The sequence below is a fragment of the Prionailurus viverrinus genome, chromosome C2 (genome assembly GCF_022837055.1).
Source record: "Prionailurus viverrinus isolate Anna chromosome C2, UM_Priviv_1.0, whole genome shotgun sequence".
Classification (NCBI taxonomy): domain Eukaryota; kingdom Metazoa; phylum Chordata; class Mammalia; order Carnivora; family Felidae; genus Prionailurus; species Prionailurus viverrinus.
Genome location: NC_062569.1, coordinates 71808223 through 71833152, shown reverse-complemented (window position 1 = coordinate 71833152; position 24930 = coordinate 71808223). Strand labels below are relative to the sequence as shown.

At 39.4% G+C, this 24930-nt stretch overlaps 1 protein-coding gene and 1 pseudogene across 2 annotated transcripts in view; both read right to left on the bottom strand.

The window, feature by feature from the left end:
* ACTL6A (actin like 6A) overlaps window positions 1-21679 on the bottom strand; it is a 29410-nt gene extending 7731 nt beyond the window's left edge. Inside the window, exons 1-12 of one of the 2 annotated variants that reach the window (XM_047874926.1) lie at window positions 21527-21611; window positions 16261-16421; window positions 11005-11081; window positions 10667-10841; window positions 7604-7704; window positions 6096-6193; window positions 2974-3068; window positions 2547-2653; window positions 2360-2449; window positions 710-771; window positions 319-433; window positions 83-163 (exon numbers count right to left, since the gene is read on the bottom strand). In XM_047874926.1, the coding sequence (XP_047730882.1) occupies window positions 83-163; window positions 319-433; window positions 710-771; window positions 2360-2449; window positions 2547-2653; window positions 2974-3068; window positions 6096-6193; window positions 7604-7704; window positions 10667-10817 (900 nt within the window). In that variant the 5' untranslated portion in view covers window positions 10818-10841; window positions 11005-11081; window positions 16261-16421; window positions 21527-21611. Of the gene's footprint in view, window positions 1-82; window positions 164-318; window positions 434-709; window positions 772-2359; window positions 2450-2546; window positions 2654-2973; window positions 3069-6095; window positions 6194-7603; window positions 7705-10666; window positions 10842-11004; window positions 11082-16260; window positions 16422-21526 lie in introns of both variants that reach the window. The other variant, XM_047874925.1, reaches the window with a different exon arrangement.
* On the bottom strand, window positions 15757-18040 carry LOC125175061 (40S ribosomal protein S3a-like; annotated as a pseudogene).
* Window positions 21680-24930: the final 3251 nt, after the last annotated feature.

Below are 24930 nucleotides of genomic sequence, written 5' to 3'. Positions count from 1 at the left end.
TTGCCAACTTAAATAAGGATTCAGGGGCATTTCATTACCCTAAAAGATACCTTTATACCGTAAACAGGAGGCTGACACTTACTGGTCTGATGTCAATATCACACATTCCAACGCTTGTAGTGACAACGTGACTGACTCCCAGCATTGTATTTCCTGATAATCCCTACAACAAAATGAAAATGAGTAGTCACACAGAAGAATTTCAAACACAGCACACCCAAAAATCTCTACAGTCGGTCTTATGTAGCTTTTATATAATTACACAAGATGTGCACACACACAGGAAAGGCCAAGCTGATTATGAAATGGTGCTCACACCTTTACGTTGGAAGGGTCAAACAACCCTTCAGGAATCTTTAACCGCTCTGCTCCAAAGTCACAGTTGTACCCGTTGGGGAATTCATAATGAACAGTTGGCATCTGTGCAGCTACTCTGAAAACATATTAAACAACATTAAACAAAAGACCAAAAAAATTCTTCAAAATTATAAACTAAGAAATTATCAACTTGTAAGAAAGCAGAGTGAGAATCTTTCTTTTATGTTAATCAATATTTCTTAACTTTTTACGTTTAGACCAGTTAAGCATACTCCACAATTTTTAACAAAACGAATCAATTTCTTTCCTCATTTATAAGTATTTGGTGTTTAGAAGATTAGTATGAAGGTTTCAACGAGCTATTTTAAGTCTTGTAGACAAGAAGACATACTGTTCATCATAGGTTGAATCTGATACTTGAAGTACTGAAGCTTGAAAATCCTGGATAACACACTATGGATAAAAAAAAAAAAAAAATTTTTAAGAAACAGGTTAGAAACAGGCAATCTATACTTTTGTAACACTGTAGAGCTGTTTTTTTTTTTTTTTTAATGTTTTTATTTATTTTTGAGACAGAGAGAGACAGAGCATGAGCAGGGAAGGGGCAGAGAGAGAGGGAGACACAGAATCCGAAGCAGGCTCCAGGCCGAGCTGTCAGCATAGAGCCCGACATGGGGCTTGAACTCACAGACCACGAGATCATGACCTGAGCCGAAGTCAGTTGCTCAACCAACTGAGCCACCCAGACGCCCCTATAATTTTGTAACATTGTATTTAAAATACTTTTCTTAATGAAACCGGATCACATTCCTGGATGGCTATGTCATTTCAAGGCTATAAATCTACCTAGCAAGGACTCTTGAGTATCAAGAAACCCAATTTTAAGCATTTGAACTAGAAGCTAAATTATATCATGTTTAAATTACAACAATTATGGAACATTGATGAGATAAAAACAATCTGAAACCCCCATACCTACCACAGTCCTGCATTACAAAACTGGTTTCGGAACATTGTTTTTTCCTTAAAAATAAGCCTAGACTTAAAGGCAAGATTTCATTTTCTGAATATATATACATGTGCACATACATGGCATCATATGTAACTTTTAATGACTGCACATAGTTTAAAACAATTAAAAATTTTTCTGTGAAATACATGTGACCTCTGGGCTGCTAAAGAAAAATCCTGTCTAATAGCTAGGCCAAACTGTTAGTCAACTTCACAATTTTTCCTTCTACTGAACACCCACAAAAAATCTTCATCTTAGGTGCAAAAAAATGTGAGATAGGATATATCCCTCACATAGTAAATTATGACTTTCAAATCCTTTTACTATTAGAAATGAATGTACATCTGTAGTGTGAGAGGTTTTACTCACCTGTACTCCCGTCAGTAAGGTATATGTTCAGAGAGGAATTTTTTAGTAAAAGAAACTCTTACTGTCTCCTTGCTATGAATAAGAACACTTTTTTTATATGGCTGACTGATGTTAAAGCAAACATAACTGAGCCATACTACCAGATCTCTATAGACTAAAACTATTTTCTTAGACAAAAAAAGGTACAGAATAACATAATGCTTGTTTTTACTCCAAAACCAAAGTTCCTTCCAGGTCTCATCAGAGTAATCCAAATGAATATATACTAGTTTGTTGAGATAATTAGTTTGACAAACACAAAAACAACCCTTTCTTCTCAAAATAATAATTTTGTTTGCAAAATATCATTAAAAATATTAAGTGCTCACATTCTATGCAAAAACTTACAGCCTAGGTGGTGCCTGGGTGGCTCAGTCAGTTAAGCATCTGACTCTTGATTTCAGCTCAGGTCATGATCTCACAGTTCATGCCCTCAAGCCCCTCATTGGGCTCTGCGCTTGACGGTGCAGAGCCTGCTTGGGATTCTCTCTCCCTCTTTCTCTGCCCCTCCCTTCCTCACATGCTCGCTCGCTCTCTCTCTCAAAATAGATTAAAAAAAAAAAAAACAAACACACAACTTAGAGCCTGTAATACTCCTGTAAAGAAAATAAGGGTACTTACATTACACATGTAGTTGTGCCAAGACCTTGTAACCTGTGGCAACTTCTCTTTTCTTTTCCAGTTTGCTGGAGATCCTTCACGAACAGCTTCCTGAGTACCAAGAGCATGTACTAGGTTAAGAGAGTTCATGACATGGGGCTGGGGAGCTGGAGATAAATTCCAAAATGAAAATTCAAGCATCACCTACTTTTGATGCAATCATATATGGAGGAATCAGCTCTATATTCATTTCTTGGAAGAGTTCTCTGCATTGCATAGTAATAAAGTCTCCAGCAAGAGGGGATTTCACGATGCCTATGAAAACAGATTAAACGAGGCTAAGACAGCATTGAAACTAAACTCCCTGGGACAAATTTCTTCTGTGTATTTATATATGAATAATCTTTTCAAGTAGAATCAACTGAACTATCTCTCTAAGCATGAATGAAGCCTTGCATCAGTTTTAAACATGCATTATATACTAAAGGTTTTTTAAAACTCCTAAAAAAAGAGATACTATTTGGAAACTGATATGACTTGATAGTCCAATTCACTGCTCTATTTCATTGTCTGCGTTGTCATGACAGCTAACATCATCTCCTGTTTAACTCGTGTACCCTAGTTAAATACATTACCTTGCTGAAGGACATAGCCATCATGGACTGGAATTGCAGTGGTATGAGTGGCTCCACTGTCCAAAATAAGACCCGTGGAACGACCATTAGCAAATCTAGTATAAAGCATTAAGGAAAAGAAAGTATCAAGGTTCCAAAATAATGTTTATTATAAAGGGAAAATTTCATTAAGGTATTTTTAAATGTGTATTATGGCTTAAAATGTGTTAATCTAGGGATAAATATTGGTGTGAAGAAACTCTGGCTTAAAGACAAATAACACAGGCAGGACTTCCGAAATGATGGTGAGAAGAAGTTAAAGAGACCTTTTATCCCAGAGAGACATCTGTTAAACTGGCCAAAATTAGCACAATCATTCAAACTCTCTGGAGCCAGAGTAAAGGACTTAAAACAAATTAAGAAGCAATGAACAAAATCAACAGAAAGTGGGTAAAAACAGTGGGGGGCTATGGCATTTGCGCTAGGAACTAAAACCATTCTCCACATAGGATTAAAGAAAAACCATCTCAGCAGTATGGCAGCTGAGTGGCAGTTCCCACAAGTCAATGGGAAAGCTATTCCAGGTGGATTCAACAGTCAGCAAATATTGGCAGATCCCATCTTCCACAGCTCTGAGCTGCAGAAGGCCCATACCACGTGAGCATCATAAGCCAGTATCAGGAGCAGGGCCATGCACTTGGTCACCAAATATTTACTGCGCATTATGTGCCTAGTGACAAGTCTGGTGCTTAATAAGAGAGGGTAGTCCGTCTGGCACTGGCATTCCTGTGCACAGAAGGCACAAAAAAGTGACCCCAAATTGACTCTCCCCTGAAGGATATCCTGTTTAGTACAGATCAGGAAAGCTGTGAAAATAACAGCTCAGGGTGCCCCAGGGGTATACAGGAGAGGCCACCTAACCAATCCTGGGGAAATCCAAGTAAGCTAGGGAGAAGACAGGGAACACAGGAATATGTGGGAAGGCCAGGAAGCAAGGGTATGCTGAGGTCAGGGAAGTGTAAGTAGTTCGGCAGAGCCTGAAAGAATGTGGACTATGATTCTGGCTTAAAGCAGCTTGGCAATTAACAAAGATCATTAGCATGGCAGTGGGAAGAACAGGGAAGAGAGGAGGAAGGGTTGCAGTAATCCCGGAAAGAGCTTGCACGTAATGCAGTGGCAATGGAGAGAAATAAATGGATCTGAGAGGTAGTGGGGAGAAGAAAAATCGGTCTTGATGAAGGACTAAATTTGAAGGGTTAAAGAGAAAGATTTCTGGTCTGGGCAACTACACAGAAGAAGAAGGAATAAATTCGAGGGGAGAGATTAATTCCATTTTAGACATACTGAGTTTCAAGTGCTTAAACAAAGAACAGAAAAAGTTCTACTAGGGCAGCTGATTGTGGGCCTGCAGCGAACAAGAAAGGTCTAGGACACAGAACAGATACAGATTTGGAATTTGTTAGTGTGTAACTGGGATCTGAAGCCAAGAAAATGGATAATTGAAACCAGAAAGAGCATGTCAAGAGAGATGAAGGGCTAACCGCAGAAAAGCAAGCAATGGGTAAGGATGATCAGAATCCATGAAATCGATGGCCAGAAAGACAGGTTGGTGAGTTATCTTTGCTATTACTGGTACTTTATTGACCTCTGGCCAACTATATACAAAACATTAATTTTATGCTCTGTAAGTACAATGTCAGATACAGTGATAACACACTAAAAAGTGGCATGAAGGTATGTGGACCTTCCTATAAATAACAATCATAAAATCTAGACAAATTATCTTAAATGATCATTTTAAGATTCTGGGAAGTGTTCAAAAGCAGTCAAAATTTACCCAAAATTTATTCTCATAAAACTGCAAATGGAAGGGGTAAGAAGTTTATAGCTAAAAATGCTCCCCAGCTCCATGGCTATGGCTTGGGAAAGCAGTGGTGGAAAACTGCAATTTTACCACCTTGAGGGAGCAGTAAAGGACTTCAGGGCTGAAAGAAAAGCTGGACACTTAAGGTAGAAATCCTAGAAGCCAGAGAACCACAGAATGGGTGAAAACCAAAATCAGAGTATAAGAGGTACCCAAATCTCTGACTGACTGCTATACTATTCAGGAGCAGGACTTCAGGGGGACCAACAAAAACATGGAGAACAGAGAGTAATCCACTCTTTTTTTTTTTTTTTTAATTTTTTAAATGTTTATTCATTTTTGAGAAAGAAAGAGACAGAGCACGAATGGAGGAGGGGAAGAGAGAGAAACACAGAATCCGAAGCAGGCTCCAGGCTCTGCACTGTCAGCACAGAGCCCGACAAGGGGCTTGAACTCATGAACCATGAGATCATGACCTGAGCCAAAGGCGGACACCTCACAGACTGAGCCACCCAGGTGCCCAGAGAGTAATCTATTCTTGAAAATCAGAGCAGCACCTAAGAGTTCTGTGATTTTGCTACATTTTTAGATAAATGCATTCTCCAACAGTTTGCAGCTTGGACAGCAGAAAACCCTCCTTACTAGCTTAACTTGTCAAGAGAACAGAGCCTGAGGTTGGCAGATATAAGAAACCAGCTATCAATGAAGTCAGATAAAACAATACTACTCTTCTCACTAATATTTTTGTTTTGGAAAATATAATTATCTTTTTCATTAAAATGTTACTTGTGTTAACCTTAAGGAGGTTTTTTTTTGTCATTATTAAGTGAATAAATAAATGTTAAACCAATTCTTAGTTTTCATTTCTCACAGTAATACTGACAGATATAACCAACATAAAGAAAATCTTTTTGGAGTCCTCAGTAATTTGTTAAAGTGTAAAGGAGTCCTGAGGGTCCTGAGGCCAATAATGTTTGAGAAGCCAAAAGAATTTTTAAAGTAATACTAAGATGTTATTTGCCTTTTTCACGGTCACTCTCTCATGAGTGTATAGGGGAGTTTTCCAGAGACCATGTCATGTGTGATACGGTACAGAATGAATTCAAAAGACAGATATGAGAATCCACTGTTTCCTATTAAGACTGACCCTAAAGAGATTTGAAAAAAAAAAAGTAAAATAATTCCACTCTTCTCATAACTTTTTTGGTTTTGGAAAACAAAACATGCCCCACCACATTTACTTCTAAAGAAAAGCTGAATGTTACTCTTTCAAGGATACGCTGTCAAAACTGCAGTTTTGCAAAGGAAGAATGCAGGGATGTTGTAGTGTTCAAACATTAACTCTGTCAGTTTCTCTCTCTTTGCTCTAGTATTCCACTTGAGAAGAGGGAAAAAGAAATGTAAGTTATTTACTGTTTAAAAACTAAAATGTTGATTTATCTCAAGATTCAATACAGCACTATATTAAAAAAATATAAACATTAAAAACAGAATACCATAGAAAATAACCATAGAAAATACCATAGAAAATTGTGTATATTTATATTTATTTGTAAATAAATTTAATAAATATAATTTAAAATTTATTATTTAATAAAAAGTAAAATTGTTGCTAGGAATTTTACAGGTTACAGACTTTCCACAGTACCAAAATCAGGATTCTTATAAAGTATTATTAAATCTTAAGAGTCAATCCAGTCATTTTAAACCACCAAATTCTCCTATTTAAGAGTTGCTACTCATAAAGGAAACTAGAGGTTAAAAACAGTAACAAAATATTGATAATTTATAATCATTATGCTAGCCTTCTGGGCTCTTTGTGGACTCTGTACCAAATGTATTTCACAAGAGACCTCAATCTAGTAATTTCTAGCCCTAGTTCCATATTTGACTCCTCTCCTGGAGAGGAGAATATAAAAGTGGATACACTCTGCCTTTGGGGCACAAGGGACAATTCATAAACCCAAATGGGAAGTGGCCCAAGGAATTCAAATGTTAAATAAATCCCTGGAAAAAATAAATAACCGAACCTCATTTAGGGTGCTTTGTTATTGTTCTTTGAATATTTTAATTATTAAAATAATAAAAACTTTATTTTTTTTTTTAAACGTTTATTTATTTTTGAGACAGAGAGACAGAGCATGAACGGGGGAGGGTCAGAAAGAGAGAGGGAGACACAGAATCTGAAACAGGCTCCAGGCTCTGAGTTGTCAGCACAGAGCCCAACGCGGGGCTCGAACTCACAGACTGTGAGATCATGACCTGAGCCGAAGTCGGCCACTCAACCGACTGAGCCACCCAGGCGCCCCATAAAAACTTTAATAGTATATAAAAATTAATCCCCCTTCCCCTAATTTTCAAAATTCAAAACATGAACTTCTATGCCTTTTTAAAGAAAAGGAAAACATTCTTCAAATCAGTTAAAAACAACAACAACAACGCGGGGCGCCTGGGTGGCGCAGTCGGTTAAGCGTCCGACTTCAGCCAGGTCACGATCTCGAGGCCCGTGAGTTCGAGTCACGATCTCGAGGCCCGTGAGTTCGAGCCCCGCGTCAGGCTCTGGGCTGATGGCTCAGAGCCTGGAGCCTGTTTCCGATTCTGTGTCTCCCTCTCTCTCTGCCCCTCCCCCGTTCATGCTCTGTCTCTCTCTGTCCCAAAAATAAATAAACGTTGAAAAAAAAAAAATTAAAAAAAAAAATAAAAGCACAGAACATTAAAAAAAAAAAAAAAAAAAAAACAACAACAACAACAACTAGAGAAATTCAGAAAAGAAAGTCTTTGTCTTACCGGTGCTTCTGACATGAGAACAGGATGCAGGCTGGCTTCTGACTTGACATGCATTTTGTAGGTATGATCCAAAATAGCCTGGAAACTATCCCAATCTTCAACTACAATATAAGATTAATACCTTCAAAACAACGCTTAGTTGAAGATGAATACAGAATCTTTTAAGAGACTGTTTCTATGTTTTAAAATACTTTAATATATAGAACCTATTTATTTTACAGATTTATTTCATAAGATAGCACTTTATATAAACATCATCTTTGTCTTCTATAAAATATGGAACCTCTTTTTTGTTCATCCAACCCCAACAGTATCACAACCCCTAAGACCTGTCCTAAATGTAATCAGTGCATCTAATAGACCTAAAATACCAAATAAATATTATTCACTAAGTACTTACTAGAGGCACAGTATACAATTCGAATGGTAAGAGGAAATACAAAAGAATGGTAGGATCTAAACCTGATATTTAGAAAGTTTACAGTCTACCTGAAAAAAGATTAAAAGATATAAATATAGATACAGATATAGATATAAACCCTCAGAGAATATAACATGCCTTCAATTTGGCTTCCACTTAAACATTCCATTGAAAGTGCTTGCATTTCGCTATGACCTTTTTTTTTTTAATTTTTTTTTTTTAACATTTTTATTTATTTTTGAAAGACAGAGCATGAGTGGGGGAGGGGCAGAGAGAGAGGGCGACACAGAATCCGAAGCAGGCTCCAGGCTCCGAGCTGTCAGCACAGAGCCCGACACGGTGCTCGAACCCACTAACCATGAGATCGTGACCTGAGCTGAAGCCAGACACTCAACTGAATGAGCCGCCAAGGCGCCCCTTGATATGACCTTCTAACAGACACATCCAGTGGAAACTTCACTTGTAATATAGCTTGACCTCTTTACATTATCTGACACTATTGACTGCTCAAAAGTTTGCAAACCAGTTCTGCCACAATCCAAAGAAGAAATGTCATTACTTGTACAACATACTCCCACAGTCCTATGAGGCTTTGGGGGAGTGGGGGGGGGGGGGGGGCCGGTGTCAATGAACTGCGTTAGTCATTCTAACTTTTCTCTTCCCTTCTTTGTGTAACTCTCAATGTCACAGCTGAGAACAATGAGAATCACTGGACTTCTATGCTTCCAAAACTTTTTCTTCTCTTGGCCTTCTGAATATTCTATATCCCTAACTGTTCTTTCTCATTCTCCTTCATGGGCACCCTTTCTTCTCTTTGGTTAAACAGAGAACAGGCTTTCACATGGAAACCCATCCTCAACCTTTTTCTCATATTCCACACTCTTTCTGGCTAATAAATAATGCAACTCCATGTCTTAAAATCTTCTCACCTGCTGAATAGAACAGCACCTATATTCAAATACTTTGAACTCAAAAACAAACTCATTTACTTGCTATACAGAAAAAGGCCTGCTTATAAGGCTGACCTTTTGCTGCCATCTGAGAACTTGACTGATAACCAGTTCCCTACAGTGATATAAAACTTTCCCTAAATGATAACAGTAGTTCACTGCACCTAAACTGTTTGTACAATGTGGTTTGTGCTGAACACCTTCTTTCCCTCTGGGAGTCTTGAATTTTAGTAAATTCTAGACACGTGGTACCTACATGACCTCCCCCAGTAAAAATGGTCTCTAATGAGCTCCCTTGGTAGACAACATACACGTTGTCACAACTCATCGCTGGAGGAATTAAGTACATCCCATATGACTCCACTGTGAGAAGACCCTGCGAAGTTTGCCCTAGATTCCTCTGGACGGACTTCACTCCATACCTTTTTTTTTCCTTTGTCAATTTTGCTTTGTATCCTCTCAGTGTAATAAACCTTAGCCATGAGTACCAACTATATGCTGAGTCCTGTGAGTCCTTCTAATGAATAAATGAACCTAACAGGGACCGCAGATATTACCAATACATTTGCCTTTGAAGACCGTAAAACTTGTTCCTTCCCATTCTATTCCTACTTCAATGTGTGGTACCCTCTATTCAATTACCCCAGTCAAAAATCTAGGAAACTCAATTATTCTCCTTTCACCTCTTTGATATCTCTCAAAGTCATCTCAAGATCTCAGCCATCAGTGATAAAATTTAAACCCTCTTCATTTCTCATCTGAATTCTCACCTCCCTAACTGATCCTCCTATCTCCAGTATCTCTCCCCAATCTAGCCTATGTACTGCTCTTAGAATAATCTCTCCAGCTGGCAAACACCCAACTGTTTAAATTCCTTTAGGGTTGGGATGCCTGGGTGGCTCAGTTGGTTGAGCAGCCAACTCTTGATTTTGGCTCAAGCCATGATCCCAGGATCATGGGATTGAGCCCCACATCGGGCTCCACACTGAGCATGGAGCCTGCTTATGAGTCAGTCAGTCAGTCTCTCTCTCTCTCTCTCTCCACCCCTCTCTCCCTGCATCGCACTCTCTCTCTCAAATTAGAAAAAAAAATTTTTTTAATTTTTTAATTAAAAAAAATTCCTTTGGGGTTCTCTTTCAGTTGCCAGCTTAATACACCCCTGGCATGGTTTACAAGCCCTATGATGATTGCTCTCTGTCCACCACTCCTGCAACTGATGCTAATGCACCCCACTGTTAATAGCCATACTTAATTGATGATCTTTCTAATAAACATGTAAGCCGCTTCCACAGCTCCACCTCTTCACACATGCTGGCTGCTCTCCTTTACCGAGCCTTGTTAGTCAGGCTAATCCTTATTTATTCGTCAAGATTCAGTGCAAAAGTTACCTCCTTTATGAAAACCACCACTGATCCCCAATGATGGGAGTTAAATACCTCTCCTCTCCAATCCCACTGCTTATCAAACACAACATTTATCCTACATATTTGGATATCTACATCTACCTCCCTATGAGTTTCTTGAGGAAGAGGAACATGTTTGATGCATCTTTGTATTCTCAGTGCCTGGAACATCAATTTGTGGAATTAAAAACAAAATACCTGATATTCAACTTATAAGAAGCCATTGTCTTATGTCTAAAATGTACCATATATACTCTATAAATCAAATCCATACAAGCAAACATCATACCCATCCCATTTTTTAGTGGTGAAATGGCCTCCGTATTCTCCCTGGGAACGCGCAGGGCATTAGTATCTATGTAATAGGTGGGGCCGCCTTGTTTGCCTTTATCACCATCTATTTCCATCAGTGTGCTTCCATCATCTCTTTCTACCACCATACCAATAGCTGTGGGGAAATCCACCTGGAAGAGTCAAAAACATAATACAAGTTTTACCTGCTTTATCAAGTAGTCATTTTTTCCCAACTAAAATCTTTTACCATAATTGAGTGAGAATTTCTGCATGAATTTAATTCTACTCAAGTAAATGATCCTTTCATATCCAATTAACTAACGCTACACTTACCTTGGGACAGTCCTCACCAGCATAACCAGCTCTCACAGTATAGGATCCAATGTCAAAAACAAGAGCTCCAACCTCATCTGAAAAAACAAAGGACAATTAACATTAACAACTTACAGGTCTCATATGAAAATTAAGAGTACTTAATGTGCTGGGGCACCTGGGTGGCTCAGTCGTTTGAGCGTCCGACTTTGGCTCAGGTCATGATCTCACAGTACATGGGTTTGAGCCTCGTGTCGGGCTCTGTGCTGACAGCTCAGAGCCTGGAGCCTGCTTTGGATTCTATGTCTCCTTCTCTCTCTGCCCCTACCCCACTCGTGTGCTCTCTCTCTGTCTCTCTTAAAAATAAACAAACATTAAAAAATTTTTAATAAAAAAGAGCACTTAATGTGGTTAATATGAGAATGTAAAAAAGTTCTATTAAAAATTAAAACAGGTATTACATTCTTATTATTATAAGCTTGAACTTAGTTTTAAATACACCTTAAAATAAAGATTCATTCAGTTAAAATATAACAAGTCATACCTTGTGTATCAGTAGAGGCTCAATCAGAAAAGAGATGGTACACTAACACTGGGTAATTTGCAAGAGTTTACTTATTAAAGGGACTATTTATAAAGATATAGGCACAACACAGGAAAACCAAAAGGGATAGTATGCTACCCTAGCACTAATAACAGATCTGTTGCCACTCTTAGAACTAAAGAAACACGGAGAAAGAATGGTTAGCAGAACCTGGAGAGAGTTGTGTTGGGAGGGCTACCTGATAGGAGCCGTGACCTTCAGTTGAGGGATGCAGTAAGCCATGGCTGACCCTGAGGGGAAGGAACCAGACTAATAAATGTCAACCTCTCTCTTCCTCCTCTCTACTGGCTAGGGTAATCTTACAATTTCTCACCCAAACTGGGCCACTTCTGAATGCAAAAAGGGTTCCCTATTCATAGTTATACAAGGACAAGAGGCATAAGGCAGGAAACATGGTTGCCCTACCACTGGCCAAACCACAGATTAACAGACCCACTGAGACAGTCAGTAAGGGTCACTCTTCAAGGGCACAAAGAGGGTGGAAATGGTGGAAAGTGGAGAGGCAAATGGAAGATATCCAGTACACTTAGTTGCCATTTTTTCATGTTAATAGAAATTATATTCTATGCAATTAGGATAGAAACTTAGCAAAACCCCAAAAAAAAGAGGAACCCTGAAGAGTAAGAGTTTAAAACATAATTACACAGGCCAAGTAAAAAGTTATCAAAGTTTGCACGTTTCAAAGATTTGTAGTAAAGTTTACTTAATGCTGCAAAGAAAGCTGATTTTTTTTCACATTCAAATTCAGAGAAAAGCCTCTAATTATACTTTGAAAATATTTCCCCCAAAACAGCAATCGTCCAAAAACAAAACACTTGGGTTTTCCAGGCACTAATTTTTCATTTTTTTCAATCATTAAAAATAATAAAGAGCTATTATTTATCTCCATTAAATTGGCAAAATCCATCTGATAAGACAAAGTATTGTCAAAGACATAGGGAAAGAGGAGCTCCTACACATTAACTAATAAAAGCTATAAACTGATACAACCCTAATGCTCAATTTAGTCATACACACTAAAGTTGAAAATGTTCATACATATGGTAATGCAAACTAGTGTAGCCACTCTGGAAAACAGTATGGAAGTTACTCAAAAAATTAAAAATAGAACTATCCTACGACCCAGCAATTTATCCAAAGGATACGGTATTTATCCAAAGGATACAGGTATGCTGTTTTGAAGGGGCACATGCACCCCAACGTTTATGGCAGCACTATTGACAATAGCCAAAGTATGGAAAGAGCCCAAATGTCCATCGACAGATGAATGGATAAAGAAAATGTGGTATATATATGTATGTGTACACACACACACACACACACACACACACACACACACACACTGGAGTATTACTTGGCAATCAAAAAGAATGAAATCTTGCTATTTGCAACTACGTGGATGGAACTAGAGGGTATTATGCTAAGTGAAATTAATCAGCTAGAGAAAGACAAATATATAACTTCACTCATATGAGGATTTTAAGATACGAAACAAATGAACATAAGGGAAGGGAAACAAAAATAATATAAAAACACGGAGCAGGACAAAACATGAGACTCTTAAATATGGAGAACAGAGGGTTGCTGGAGGGGTTGTGGTAGGCAGGATGGGCTAAGAGGCATTAAGGAATCTATTCCTGAAATCATTGTTGTACCATATGCTAACAAACTTGGATATAAATTTAAAAATAAATACGGGCGCCTGGGTGGCTCAGTTCGTTGGGCGTTTGACTTTGGCTCAGGTCATGACCTTGTGGTTTATGAGTTTGAGCCCCACATCGGGCTCTGTGCTGACAGATCAGAGCCTCAAGCCTGCTTCGGATTCTGTCTTTATCTCTCTGCACCTCCCCTGCTTGCTCATTCTCTCTGTCTCTGTCTCTCTCTCAAATATAAAAAAATATATTTTTAAAAAATTTAAAAATAAAAAATAAATTATTTTAAAAAGGAAGAACAAAAGTGGGAAACTCACAGTACCTTATTTATAGACTTAAAGTTACAGTAATCAAAACACTATGTTACTGGCATACTATGATGTAGATCAGCAGACATATAAGCCAACAAAATAGAGAATTCAGACACAAACACACACACACACACAAAGAAAATGTACACACACAGAAATTACACTTTTTATTTTCTCTACAGAAACTCTCTCACACACATCACAAGGAAACACGTTTAAGAATGTTCATTAGCTATGTGACCTTCAGTGATTTCTAACCTCTCTGCCTCAGTTTTCTCGTATGTAAACGTGCATAATAGTTTCTAACACATAGGATGTTATAATAAATAAATGTGTTAAATGCTTTAATGCACATAAGCACTTACAACAGGAACAGCACATAATAATCACAATAAGTGGGAGCTGCCATTATCATTATTATCACCACACTACTTGTCACAGGAAAAGATAAAAATAATCTAATGGCCTCTCAGTAGGGAAATAGATAAACTATAAATTATTCATACCATGAAATACTGTACAGCAGTTAAAATGAATGATCTAGATTTACATATCAATATGGATAAATCTAAAAAAAAAAAATGACTAGTTTGAAAAGCTAGCTACTATGGGCGCCTGGGTAGCTCAGAAGGTTAAATGTTTGGCTCTGGTCATGAACTCACAGTTTGTGAGTTCGAGGCCCATGGTGGGCCGTGTGATGACTGTGCAGAGGCTGCTTGGGTTTTTCTCTCTCTCTTTCTCAAAATAAATAAATAAACTGAAAGAAAGAAAGAAAGAAAGAAAGAAAGAAAGAAAGAAAGAGAAAGATAAAAGGCTAGTTACTATACATACATACACATTGTGATACTATTAAATTCATTATGGATACACACACACTTAGTATTAAAAATATGCATGGGGCCTGGTAATGCTGCATACCCAACTTCGGTTCTGTGGTTACCTCTAAGGAGGGAGAAAAAGGAACTCTATATGAATAACATTCTATTTCTTAAAATATCTCAGGCAAATATGGTGAAATATTACATCTATCACATACAAACTTACATATATGTTTCATTATTAGTATATTTGAAGTACTAAAAATTGAGTTTTAAAATAAAGAAAAACCAATGATTATACAGATATTCATAGTGAAGAGATGGTATCTTTACAGAATAATAATCTCATTTTTATTTAAATAAAGAGCCACCTATTTTTATTCCTAATTTGAAAAGAAGTTTCTTCATTTATTAAACTTCTCATTCTCGATACAATTCTCTGATCCAAATTATTTTGTCTGAAAATAGGGGTCGTTAAAAGCAGAACACTGCATTTGTTTTCACCATAGCACGTATACTCAAGTACAAACAGTAAAGTTAACAAATGACTATAAATTAATAAACTTTAACACTGACTAATTACAATGTTGGGTAAAAAAATACCTTAACTAAATGAATTAATTGCCAGGTTAACCAAAATATTCAACTCTCATTCTCAAGGATCAAGGCTCTTAACCTTTTCTGTATCATGGACCCCTTTCACAAAGCTCTGGGCTGAAGTGTTTCCCCCTAAAACCCGTACATTGAAGTCTTCACCCCTAGGACCTTAAAATATGACTGTATTTGGAGATAAGGTCTTTAAAGAGGTGATTAAATTAAAATGAGATCATTAGGATATGCCCTAACCCAATATGACTGGTGTCCTTATAAAAAGAGGAAATTTAGACACAGATATGTACAGAGGGAAGACCATGAAGACACAGGGGGAGGTTGGCCATTCCAAACCAAGGAGAAAAACCTCCGAGGAAAACAACCCTGCCAGCACCTTGATATCAGACTTCTTGACTCCAGAACTGTGAGAAAATTAATTTCTGTTATTTAAGCTACCCAGTCTGTGGTATTTTGTTACAGCAGCTCTGGAAAACTAATACAGATACATCAGGAAATTTAGGACTCCCTTCTTAGAATGTTCTAAAGTAGATTATAAAAGAAGCCAATTATACCAAAACATAATTCTACCTGTGGATTCCTTGGGGAGGTGAGGGACCCCCACACTGGAACCCCTCCCTTAATTTACCCTCCCGTAGGTAATCTGCTCCACTCCTATGGCATCAACTTCTACCTCAACTTCTACTAATAATTTCAAGCCAAATCTTTCTCTCAAGCCCTCACCTTTATCTAGATCCATGTCTCAAACTTTTTTAAAAAACCATCACAAATAAGATTTTTTATTTGTTACCATTAAACGTCTGGATTTTAAGAGATTCTTGGACTGATGGCTCATATCCATCAGCTCGTTCAACTTTAGCAATGGTCTCTAGGGGTGCCTGGGTGGCTCAGTTGGTTAAGTGTCTGACTTCAGCTCAGGTCATGACCTTATGGTTCGGGAGTTTGAGCTCCATGTCGGGCTGTGCTCACATCTCAGAGCCTGGAGCCTGCTTTAGATTGATTCTCTCTCTCTCTCTCTCTCTCTCTCTCTCTCTCTCTCTCATTCTCTCTCTGTCCCTTCCCCTGTCTTTCTCTCAAAAATAAACAAACATTAAAAAAAATTTTTTAAAACAAACAAAAACTTTAGCACTGGTCTCATTTTCAGTAGCTTTTCCTTTTAAAAGAAAAGTGAATTACTACCTTCACCATGAAGCTCCATGAGCTCCCAATTCAAACTTGGGCTTCTTCAGCATTTTTACTTTTCTAACAAAGACATCATAGAGTGGAAAAATAGATCGGCAAACCTTGTTTAGATCTTTTCTGATGGTGTCTGGAATCAATTTATTTACCACTTCTTTCAAGTCATTTGTCTGCACACCTCAGGTCATAATCTCCATCATCATTTTCTGGATTTGGTGGACCTGTTGGTACTGAGCATAAGAGGTCTTCCGAATTGGATTGTTGCCTGTTTCGGTAAAACCAACACAAACTAAATGAAGCAAATAACCATCGGCAACCTTGACCTCAACAGGAGTTTCAACCAAGGTTTGCCGTTTTTTTGACCATGAAGCACATCTTGTCATGGGTAAAATCCATGGCATGGAAATTAGTCAGGCAGTTTTTGCCCTGAACATCCTCAGTATTAGCTTAAATTTTCTAAATGCCAACTTCATCACTCTGCAGAAGGCTCACTTCAAAAACATGACCCTTAGGCAATCAGATACAATTTTGATTCCTTGAGTTCTTGTGACTAATGTTTTTCCAATATTTCTTATACTGAACACAGGTGGTGCTTTTACATCATACCAATTTTTCTTAGAAAACAGATCAGGAGCGTCTGACTGCAGCTCAGGTCATGATCTCACAGTCCATGAGTTTGAGCCCAGCGCCAGGCTCTGTGCTGACAGTTCGGAGCCTGGAGCCTGCTTTGGATTCTGTGTCTCCCTCTCTCTCTGCCCCTCCCCTGCTCATGCTCTGTCTCTCTTTGTCTCAAAAATAAATAAAAACATTTTAAAATTTTTTTAAAAAGAAAAAGAAAAACAAAACAGATCAACCACTTTCTTCTTGACTCCCTTTCTGCCACCTTTCATAAGGCACTTGCTCTTGATGACCGCCATGATGCTACTCAGAGAGCCAAAAGGCCATATGACAAACTTCTTAGTGTACAACATTGATTCCTCCTGATGTCCCATGGTTACCTCATATTCAACATATGTGAAGCACTGTCTTCCTTTCCCCATCTTACTTAACCTAATCTTAGCAGTGCTATCACAGTTAGTGGCCTAATCAGCAGAGACAAAAAACTAAGAATTGTGAATTCCTTCATATTTTCATACCCCTCACCAAGTTCTGCCAAACATTCTGCTAAATATTTCTCAATTCCCTTCCTCTTTACTACCACTGCCCCTGTCTTGAGTCAAGCTCTTATCTCAACAGGGAATTACTATAATTCCCTGTAAGTATTGTATTTCCCATCTCTTCATTTTTTCCACCCACCTTACAAACTACTGCACTGTGATCTTTCAAAATTACAACTCAACATATTGGTACATAAATCCTTCAACGAAAAGAGAATCATCTGGTGGTTTCCCATCATCTACAAAATAAAATTCAAGTCATTTCACCCAGTTGATATTCAAGACCTAGCAAAATCTGGCAGTAATCTCATTTCCCACTTTACACACTAGTATGACTGGATAATGTTGTCTCCTAAACACACCACATACTCTCACTCAGCTAATTTTTGCATATGCTGTCCTTCTCCACTCTTCTTCCATCATCCCTACAACCTCTCTTATAAAGTCCTCTGACTCCCCAACAATGAGTTAGTAACTTTCTTCTCTGTTCTACCTTTGTACCTTCGACATATCGTCATTACCGAACACACTTTGTTGAATTACCCTTTCTCATCAATATAAAATTTTATAAATGATAAGATACACCATCTCTTCATGCACCAAGAAAAAAAGCATGCTGCCAATTAAACTCTGCCACACCATCAAGAAATATTCCATGTCGGGGTGCCTGGGTGGCTCAGTCGGTTAACTGCGGACTTCGGATCAGGTCATGATCTCACAGTGTGTGGGTTCCAGCCCTGCGTCTGGCTCTGTGCTGACAGCTAGGAGCCTGGAGCCTGTCTCGGATTCTGGGTCTCCCAGTCTCTCTGCCCCTCCCCTGCTCATGCTCTGTCTCTCAAAAATAAACAAACATTAAAAAAAAAATTTTAAAGAAATATTCCATATTAATTATACTTGAATTAAAATTAAAAAAAATTAAATATGTAAAATAGACAAACTTCAAAAAGAAAAGAAATATTCCAACTTCAGCTCTTTAAATATGGGGAGGAGGGAATGTACAACTGAAGTAAATAAAATGCAGTGTCTATTTATTTGACTGCCTCACCTGTAAGACTGAGCTTCTTGGAGACAGAAGCTATACCTACCTGGTAAATTTTTTTATGAAATGAAAATCTAGGGGTACCTGGGTGGCTCAGTCGGTTGAGCACCCACTTTGGCTCAGGTCATGATCTCACGGTTCATGAGTTCAGGCCCTGCATCGGGCTCTATCTGACAGCTCAGAGCTGGAGTCTGTTTCAGATTCTGTGTCTCCCCCTCTCTCTCTGCCCCTCCCCAGCTCACACGGTCTCTCTCTTCTCAAAACTAAACATTAAAAAACAAATAAAAAAATAAAAATCTAATAAATCAATTATGTTCCTATCTTAATGAGAGGCAAACTAGACACAGACCTTTAATGTAAGACTCCTGATGCTTAGAATTTTGCATCTGCTTTTTTTTCCTTTTTCAAAGGTATAGGTCTATCTCCTGTACCTCGTGTTGTTAACAACTAGAACCAATGAACACAAAATAGAATGGCAAAGGGACATAGGAGACTTAAACCATAACCACAGAGGTCTGGATATTTAAAAACCAGGATACAATTTCTAATGGATAAAAGTCCTCAAGAGTTGGATCCCTTTGCTACTAAAAACACAGTTTTCACTTTTCTGAAGATATTGATGCTTTTCTGGAGTAAATGGCTTCCAAGTTTAAAGGTGTGGTGGTTTTTCTGGGAAAACATGAAACAATGGTGGCAATTTTCTAACCTGGTCTTAAAACATTCCAAGATAATACTGAAGGCTAATAACTTTGGGAGAAAGTGGGAAGATCATTTTTGTTTGTTTGTTTGGACAGGGTACACCAACTCATGGGGATGGAGATTTTGAAAAATTTTAAGGTTAGAGATCTGGGGGTCAGGAGTGCAGGAATGATGAAACAATTTATCAAAGATGGCCTGTTTATTTTTATAATGCAGAGTTTGAAGTAAAGGAACACCATGAGAGATAGTCACAGGAACAATGGGTAGGTCCAGAAACCAGTTAGAAAGTATAGAAATCTGGGTAAATTATGCATTATACCTAACGCTAAAGATCAATGTCAGATCTAGTCAGAAATCATTATTAGAATAAGACAGCCATAAATTTTAAAATTTAAACTTCAAAGATCTTTTCAATAAGCAAGTCAGTTAAAAATACAGCTTCTTAAGTTAATTATACAAAACCTAGGAGAGAAGAAGTTTGGTTTCTTCTCACAATACACCCTTTGGAAAATGTCACCCAATATAAATACTGACCATACAGTGGTAGCACAAACACAAAATCATACACTTATTTTTGTAAGTTTTAAATATTTTGTATGTGGAATAGGCTTTATGACATATTCCCCTCCTAAGCAAATGAGAAAAAGGACGTTTATTCTGAACACCTAAACCATACATGAATATGCTGTGGCTATACAACTAACTAAAAAATGACTTATGGAGAAACAACCAAAAAACTTTTTATTTTTAAAATAGGAAAGGGTTTTACTGAAATGCCATCTTCTTCAACCCAGAGATTCTTGTTCCCCATTTCTTAGGAAGTTCGATAACTCTTGGCCAGTTCATCTTTTCCATATTACTTTCTTATTCCGTAATACAGGGACAGCATTACCATCCCCTATATGGTTGTTATAGATTGGACTAATGCATGTATTAAATGCAACACATGAAAAGTCTCTGGGAACAGTTCTTAGTACACAGTATGCACTCAATAAATGTTTGCTGCTGGTATCATTAATATCCATTTCTGCCTCAGTCATATTAAACAATGCTTTCAAAGGAAATACTCCCAGACAGCCTCTAAGTCCTTGGATCAGTGAACCTAAAGGTCAGAATAGAGTCAACAGCCTCCGTAAGGCAAAGGGACAAAGATCCAGGACTGCATCTTCAGATGAGTTAGAGGTAAATCATGAAGATCCACTAGGCTTTCTCCAAAGTAAAAAATGGGAAACTACGGACGCTCACATGTGAGAAATCAAAACCAAGAACATAAACGGGAAAGAAGAGGCTGAGGGTCAGCATATTACTTCAAAGAGACTCTAGCTACACTCCAAAAACTCCTAAGAACTTTGAAAACCCAATTTCTATCCCCTAGCTGTAAAATGCCATCCTCTTCAGAAACAGTATCCATCCTTACTAGACACAGTAACAAAAGCAACACTTCAAATCTGTCTCCTTGTTCTGGAAACTCCTCAAACACAACACAAACCAGAATCATATACATCAGTGCTTCCTCTACCTGTCTAGCAAGAATGGAAGCTCTGATTCAGTATATGTAGACTGGAGCTTGAGAGTCTGCATTTCTAAAAAGCTTGCAGGTGATGCTGACTCTGCTGATCATGGACCACACGTTGCGGAGCCACGTATAGCATCATCTCATTGAATCTTCACAACCTCACCACTGGGCAGGAATTATCTTTCCCAAAATGAGCCCGAAGTTGAGAAAAGTTAAGTAACTTGCCCAAGGCTAAAGCGCTCAATACATGGTGGGGCTGAAAGTACAAGCCGGGTCTGCGTAACTCCCAGACCCGTGTCAATCTTTCCACCACACTACAGCCTGCCCAAGAAAAGCATCTGTAAGTTACAGGTGTTCCCATGGGTAACTATGGAGAACCCAGTCAACAGGCAGAAATTACGGAAAGGTGTGAGGCTGCTGAGCACGGAACGAGGAGGCTGCGTCGGGAGTGGCCGCCACTCCTCCAGGCAGTGGTACCTCTCTCGGCTCGCTTTACCCTCCAAGGGAGTTTGCGGAAACCTTCCGTCCACGCTTGCAAACTGCTGGAACCTCCCAAGTTTAAACACACGCGCGCGCCCCGATGTCGCAGACTTGTGGAGACACCGGGGGAGATGCGACCCTGCGGCTGGCCACTCAAGCCCGGGTTCTGCGGGCCGACCCCCTTGGATGAAGTGCCCGCCCAGCCCGAGGCCGGAGAGCACCCCCAAAACCCTGCTCCTCCGGGGGGCCAAGACTGGAAGGAACCGCAGGGGGCGGCGACTCCGGGCGCCCAAGGCTCTCAAAAGAGCCGGGTGGGCTCCGGGGGCGGGCAGAGCGCGGGGCGGGGATGGGGCGGGGAGGCCGGGGTCCCGAGCGGGGGAGACCGGAAGGGGCCGCCGTGGAGGGGAGGGCTGGGGGCGGCGGTTACAAAACCCACACGCTAAAAAGGCGCGCTCTCTCGTCCGGCCGCACTCACTCACCTCCCCCGTACACCCCGCCGCTCATGGCTGCTGTCCGCGCGACTCCTACGCTAAAGGCCACCGGGCGAAGTGACTGCGACGGCCGCGAGTGTGGGTCCCGAGAAGCACTAACCCCCTACCCCCTTAACTTCCACCGCCACCCCCCTCGGGCAACAAAGCCGCGTCCACACACCCCGGAGCTCAGTCACACTTGCTGTCTGCTCTTATCAGCCAATCACAAGAGGCCCGGGCACCCTTTAGCCAATCAGAGAGAGGTTGTGCTGCATCCCTGCCGCGGCACAGCCAGTTTAGCCAATCGAGGGCAGCCATGGAGGCGGGGAAAGGGTAAAGCGACGGAAGGAGGGAAGGAGTTGGGTTGCGGAACTGGCCCCAGGCGGGAGGGGTAGCTGGGGGCGGAGCTTCCTGAGCGGGCGGAGCTTCCTGAGTGGGCGGGAGAGTGCGGCAGAGGGAGCAGCAGAGCGAGGAGAGAGTCCGAGGGGAAGTGTCCGGGCGGGTCCAGGGGTGTGGCTGGGCGCCGAGCTGCGGTGGGACTCTGGTAGAAGAAAGTAAAACCCTGGAAAAGAGTCTGGAAATAACAGTGTCTCCACGCAGCGATTCCCAGTTTTGGGTTATGGGGGATGCATAATTTTTTTTTTTCCAGAAAAAGTATGTTCAGCTAACTTTTATGTTAAAAAGATTTTCAACTAACTTTTATGTTAAAAGCTCAACTTTGGGGTAGGGGAACAGTAAATCAAATAAACCTATAGGATCCTGCAATTTTTTAAATGGCTATTAATAATTAGAAGAAGAAAGAGATGACATATTTTCCCAACTAAATTTAGGTAGCACTTTAAAAAATATTTTTTCTTTATTCCTTAAAATATTTGTTTATTTAGGGGCGCCTGGGTGGCTCAGTCGGTCCATCGTCCAACTTTGGCTCGGGTCATGATCTCTCAGTCTGTGAGTTCGAGCCCCGCGTCAGGCTCTGTGCTGACAGCCTGGAGCCTGCTTCCGATTCTGTGTCTCCCTCTCTCGCTGCCCTTCTCCCGCTCATGCTCTGTCTCGCTGTCAAAAATAAATAAACATTTAAAAAAAAATTTTTTTTAAATGTTTGTTTATTTATTTATTTATTTATTTATTTATTTATGTGACAGAGAGAGTGTGTGGTCCCTGAACAAGGTAAGGGCAGAGAGAGAGGCAGACAGAGAATCCCAAGCAGGCTCTTCGCTGTCAGTGCAGAGTTGGAGGCAGGGCTTGAATTCACAAACCATGAAGATCATGACCTGAGCTGAAATCAAGAGTCACACCCTTAAACAACTGAGCCACCTAGGCACCCCTAAAATTATTTTTTAAAGTATCATTGATTTTTTTAATGTTTATTTATTTTTGAGAGAGAGGGAGACAGAGCATGAGTGGAGGAGGGGCAGAGAGAGAAAGACACAATGGAGAGCAGGCTGTAGGCTCTGAGCTGTCAGCACAGAGCCGGATATACACCCCATAAAAGTATCATCGCTTTTTTTTATCCTGTGAGACAGGTGTCAAACAATCCTCATCCAAGCAAGTACCTGATTCTAAATATATACCTAGCCTGTCTATTGTTCTTAGTCCTCTGTTTTTACCAGCCCAGTCCAGGTCACTGATATCTCTCCCTGGAATTGGTCTATCTAAAGTCTAGACATATAGGCTGCTCTTAGCCCTAGGAATAATGGAATAAAGTCCCGTAAGTCTCAGTGCCAGCAGCGCGGCAGAGTGGTAGTAGGGTGAGGAACAAAGCTATGAGAAAACAGTCCCATTCACTTAATAGTATAATCTCAGTGTATCTGATCATTTAGGAAATTCCCATTAACCCAATGAGATAAAGCAGAGGTCAGCAAATTACAGCCCCATGGCCAAACCCAAGCTGCTTTCTGTTTTTGTATGGCCTATGAGCTAACAATGTTTATTCCATTTTTAAATGGTTTTTAAAATTATTTTTAGGAATAATATTTTATGACATGTGAAAATTATATGAAATTCACATTTCAATGACCATAAACTAAGCTTTACTAGAGCACAGCCAAGCTTATTCATTTATGGCTGCTTTTGGGGTATAAGGCCAAGTTGAGTAGTTATGACAGACACTAAGCTGGAGAACATGTTTCCTATCAGACCCCTTGTAGAAAGAGTTTACTGACCCCTGAGATAATGCATGTAACACATCTAGCACAGTGCACTAAGTACTCTATGTTAATTGTTGCCCCATGATTATAGCTTTCAGTATATAGATACCTATCAAATCCTCAAAATATTCCCATTTCCACTCTGTGGTTTTATGCTGTTTGACTAATAGCTTTCATTGTATAAATACCTATCAAATCCTCAAAAATATTTCCATTTCCACTCTGTGGTTTTATGCTGTTTGACTAATAAAGCCAATGAGCTATAAAACACGTGGTACTTTGGTAATAATTAAATGTTGAAGCAATACTATTTGTGTTGAAAATACACAGTAATTCATTTAAATCAGTTCACAGTTTAAATGCATAGTAATTCAATATACCAACTTAAATGCATAGTAATTCAATATACCAACTAAAATGGATTATGTATCTTGATATCTCTCATCAGTATTATCTACAACCTCTCCCATCCATGGAGAAATAGAGTTGGGTTGAAGAAGTTGGGACGCTGGGGTGGCTCAGTTGCTTAAGCATCTGACTCTTGATTTCGGCTCCAGTCATGATCTCACAGTGTACTAACAGTGTGGAGCCTGTCTCTCATTCTTTCTACCCCTCCCCTGCTCGCTCTCTCTCTCTCTCTCTCTCTCTCTCTCCCTCTCAAAAAAAAAAAAAAAAGTAAAAGTAAAATATTTGTCCTACAACTTCAGTGTTTGTCAGAAAACAAAACAGTTCAGTAGGTAGGGTTAATGAGGACCATACTGCTAGCCTTCAGGGAGGCCTGAGATGCTGTGAATGTCTCCACCCATAAAGAACACACTGGAGTGCAGGAGAATCTTTAGTATGACAACACAAAGAACACAGCTTGAGAAAATGCTAGAAAGTCATGCTTAGTTGTTTTTGTTTATAATAAGGGCTTGGCTTTATTTGATAATTCAAAAAGATATTAGAAAACAGATCATTCATTCATAATTTCAGGTCAGCTTGTTCTCTTGATGTATCACAGGACACATTACTTTATATGATAATAAACCATTCTAATGAACTTCAAATGAACTGAACTTCAGAGTCATCTGGTATGTCAGGACTAATGACATGTTAATGCAGATAAAAGTGCACACTTAAGTCTTTCATTAATTTTAATCAGCAAAATTGTAATAGGGCACTAAGATTGTTGGCCCTAAAGTATTGAATTGCTGGAGGGACTGTTGAGAAAGGAAACCTATTCAGTATCCCAAGAGAACAATGTCAGAGAACTGTACATGCTTG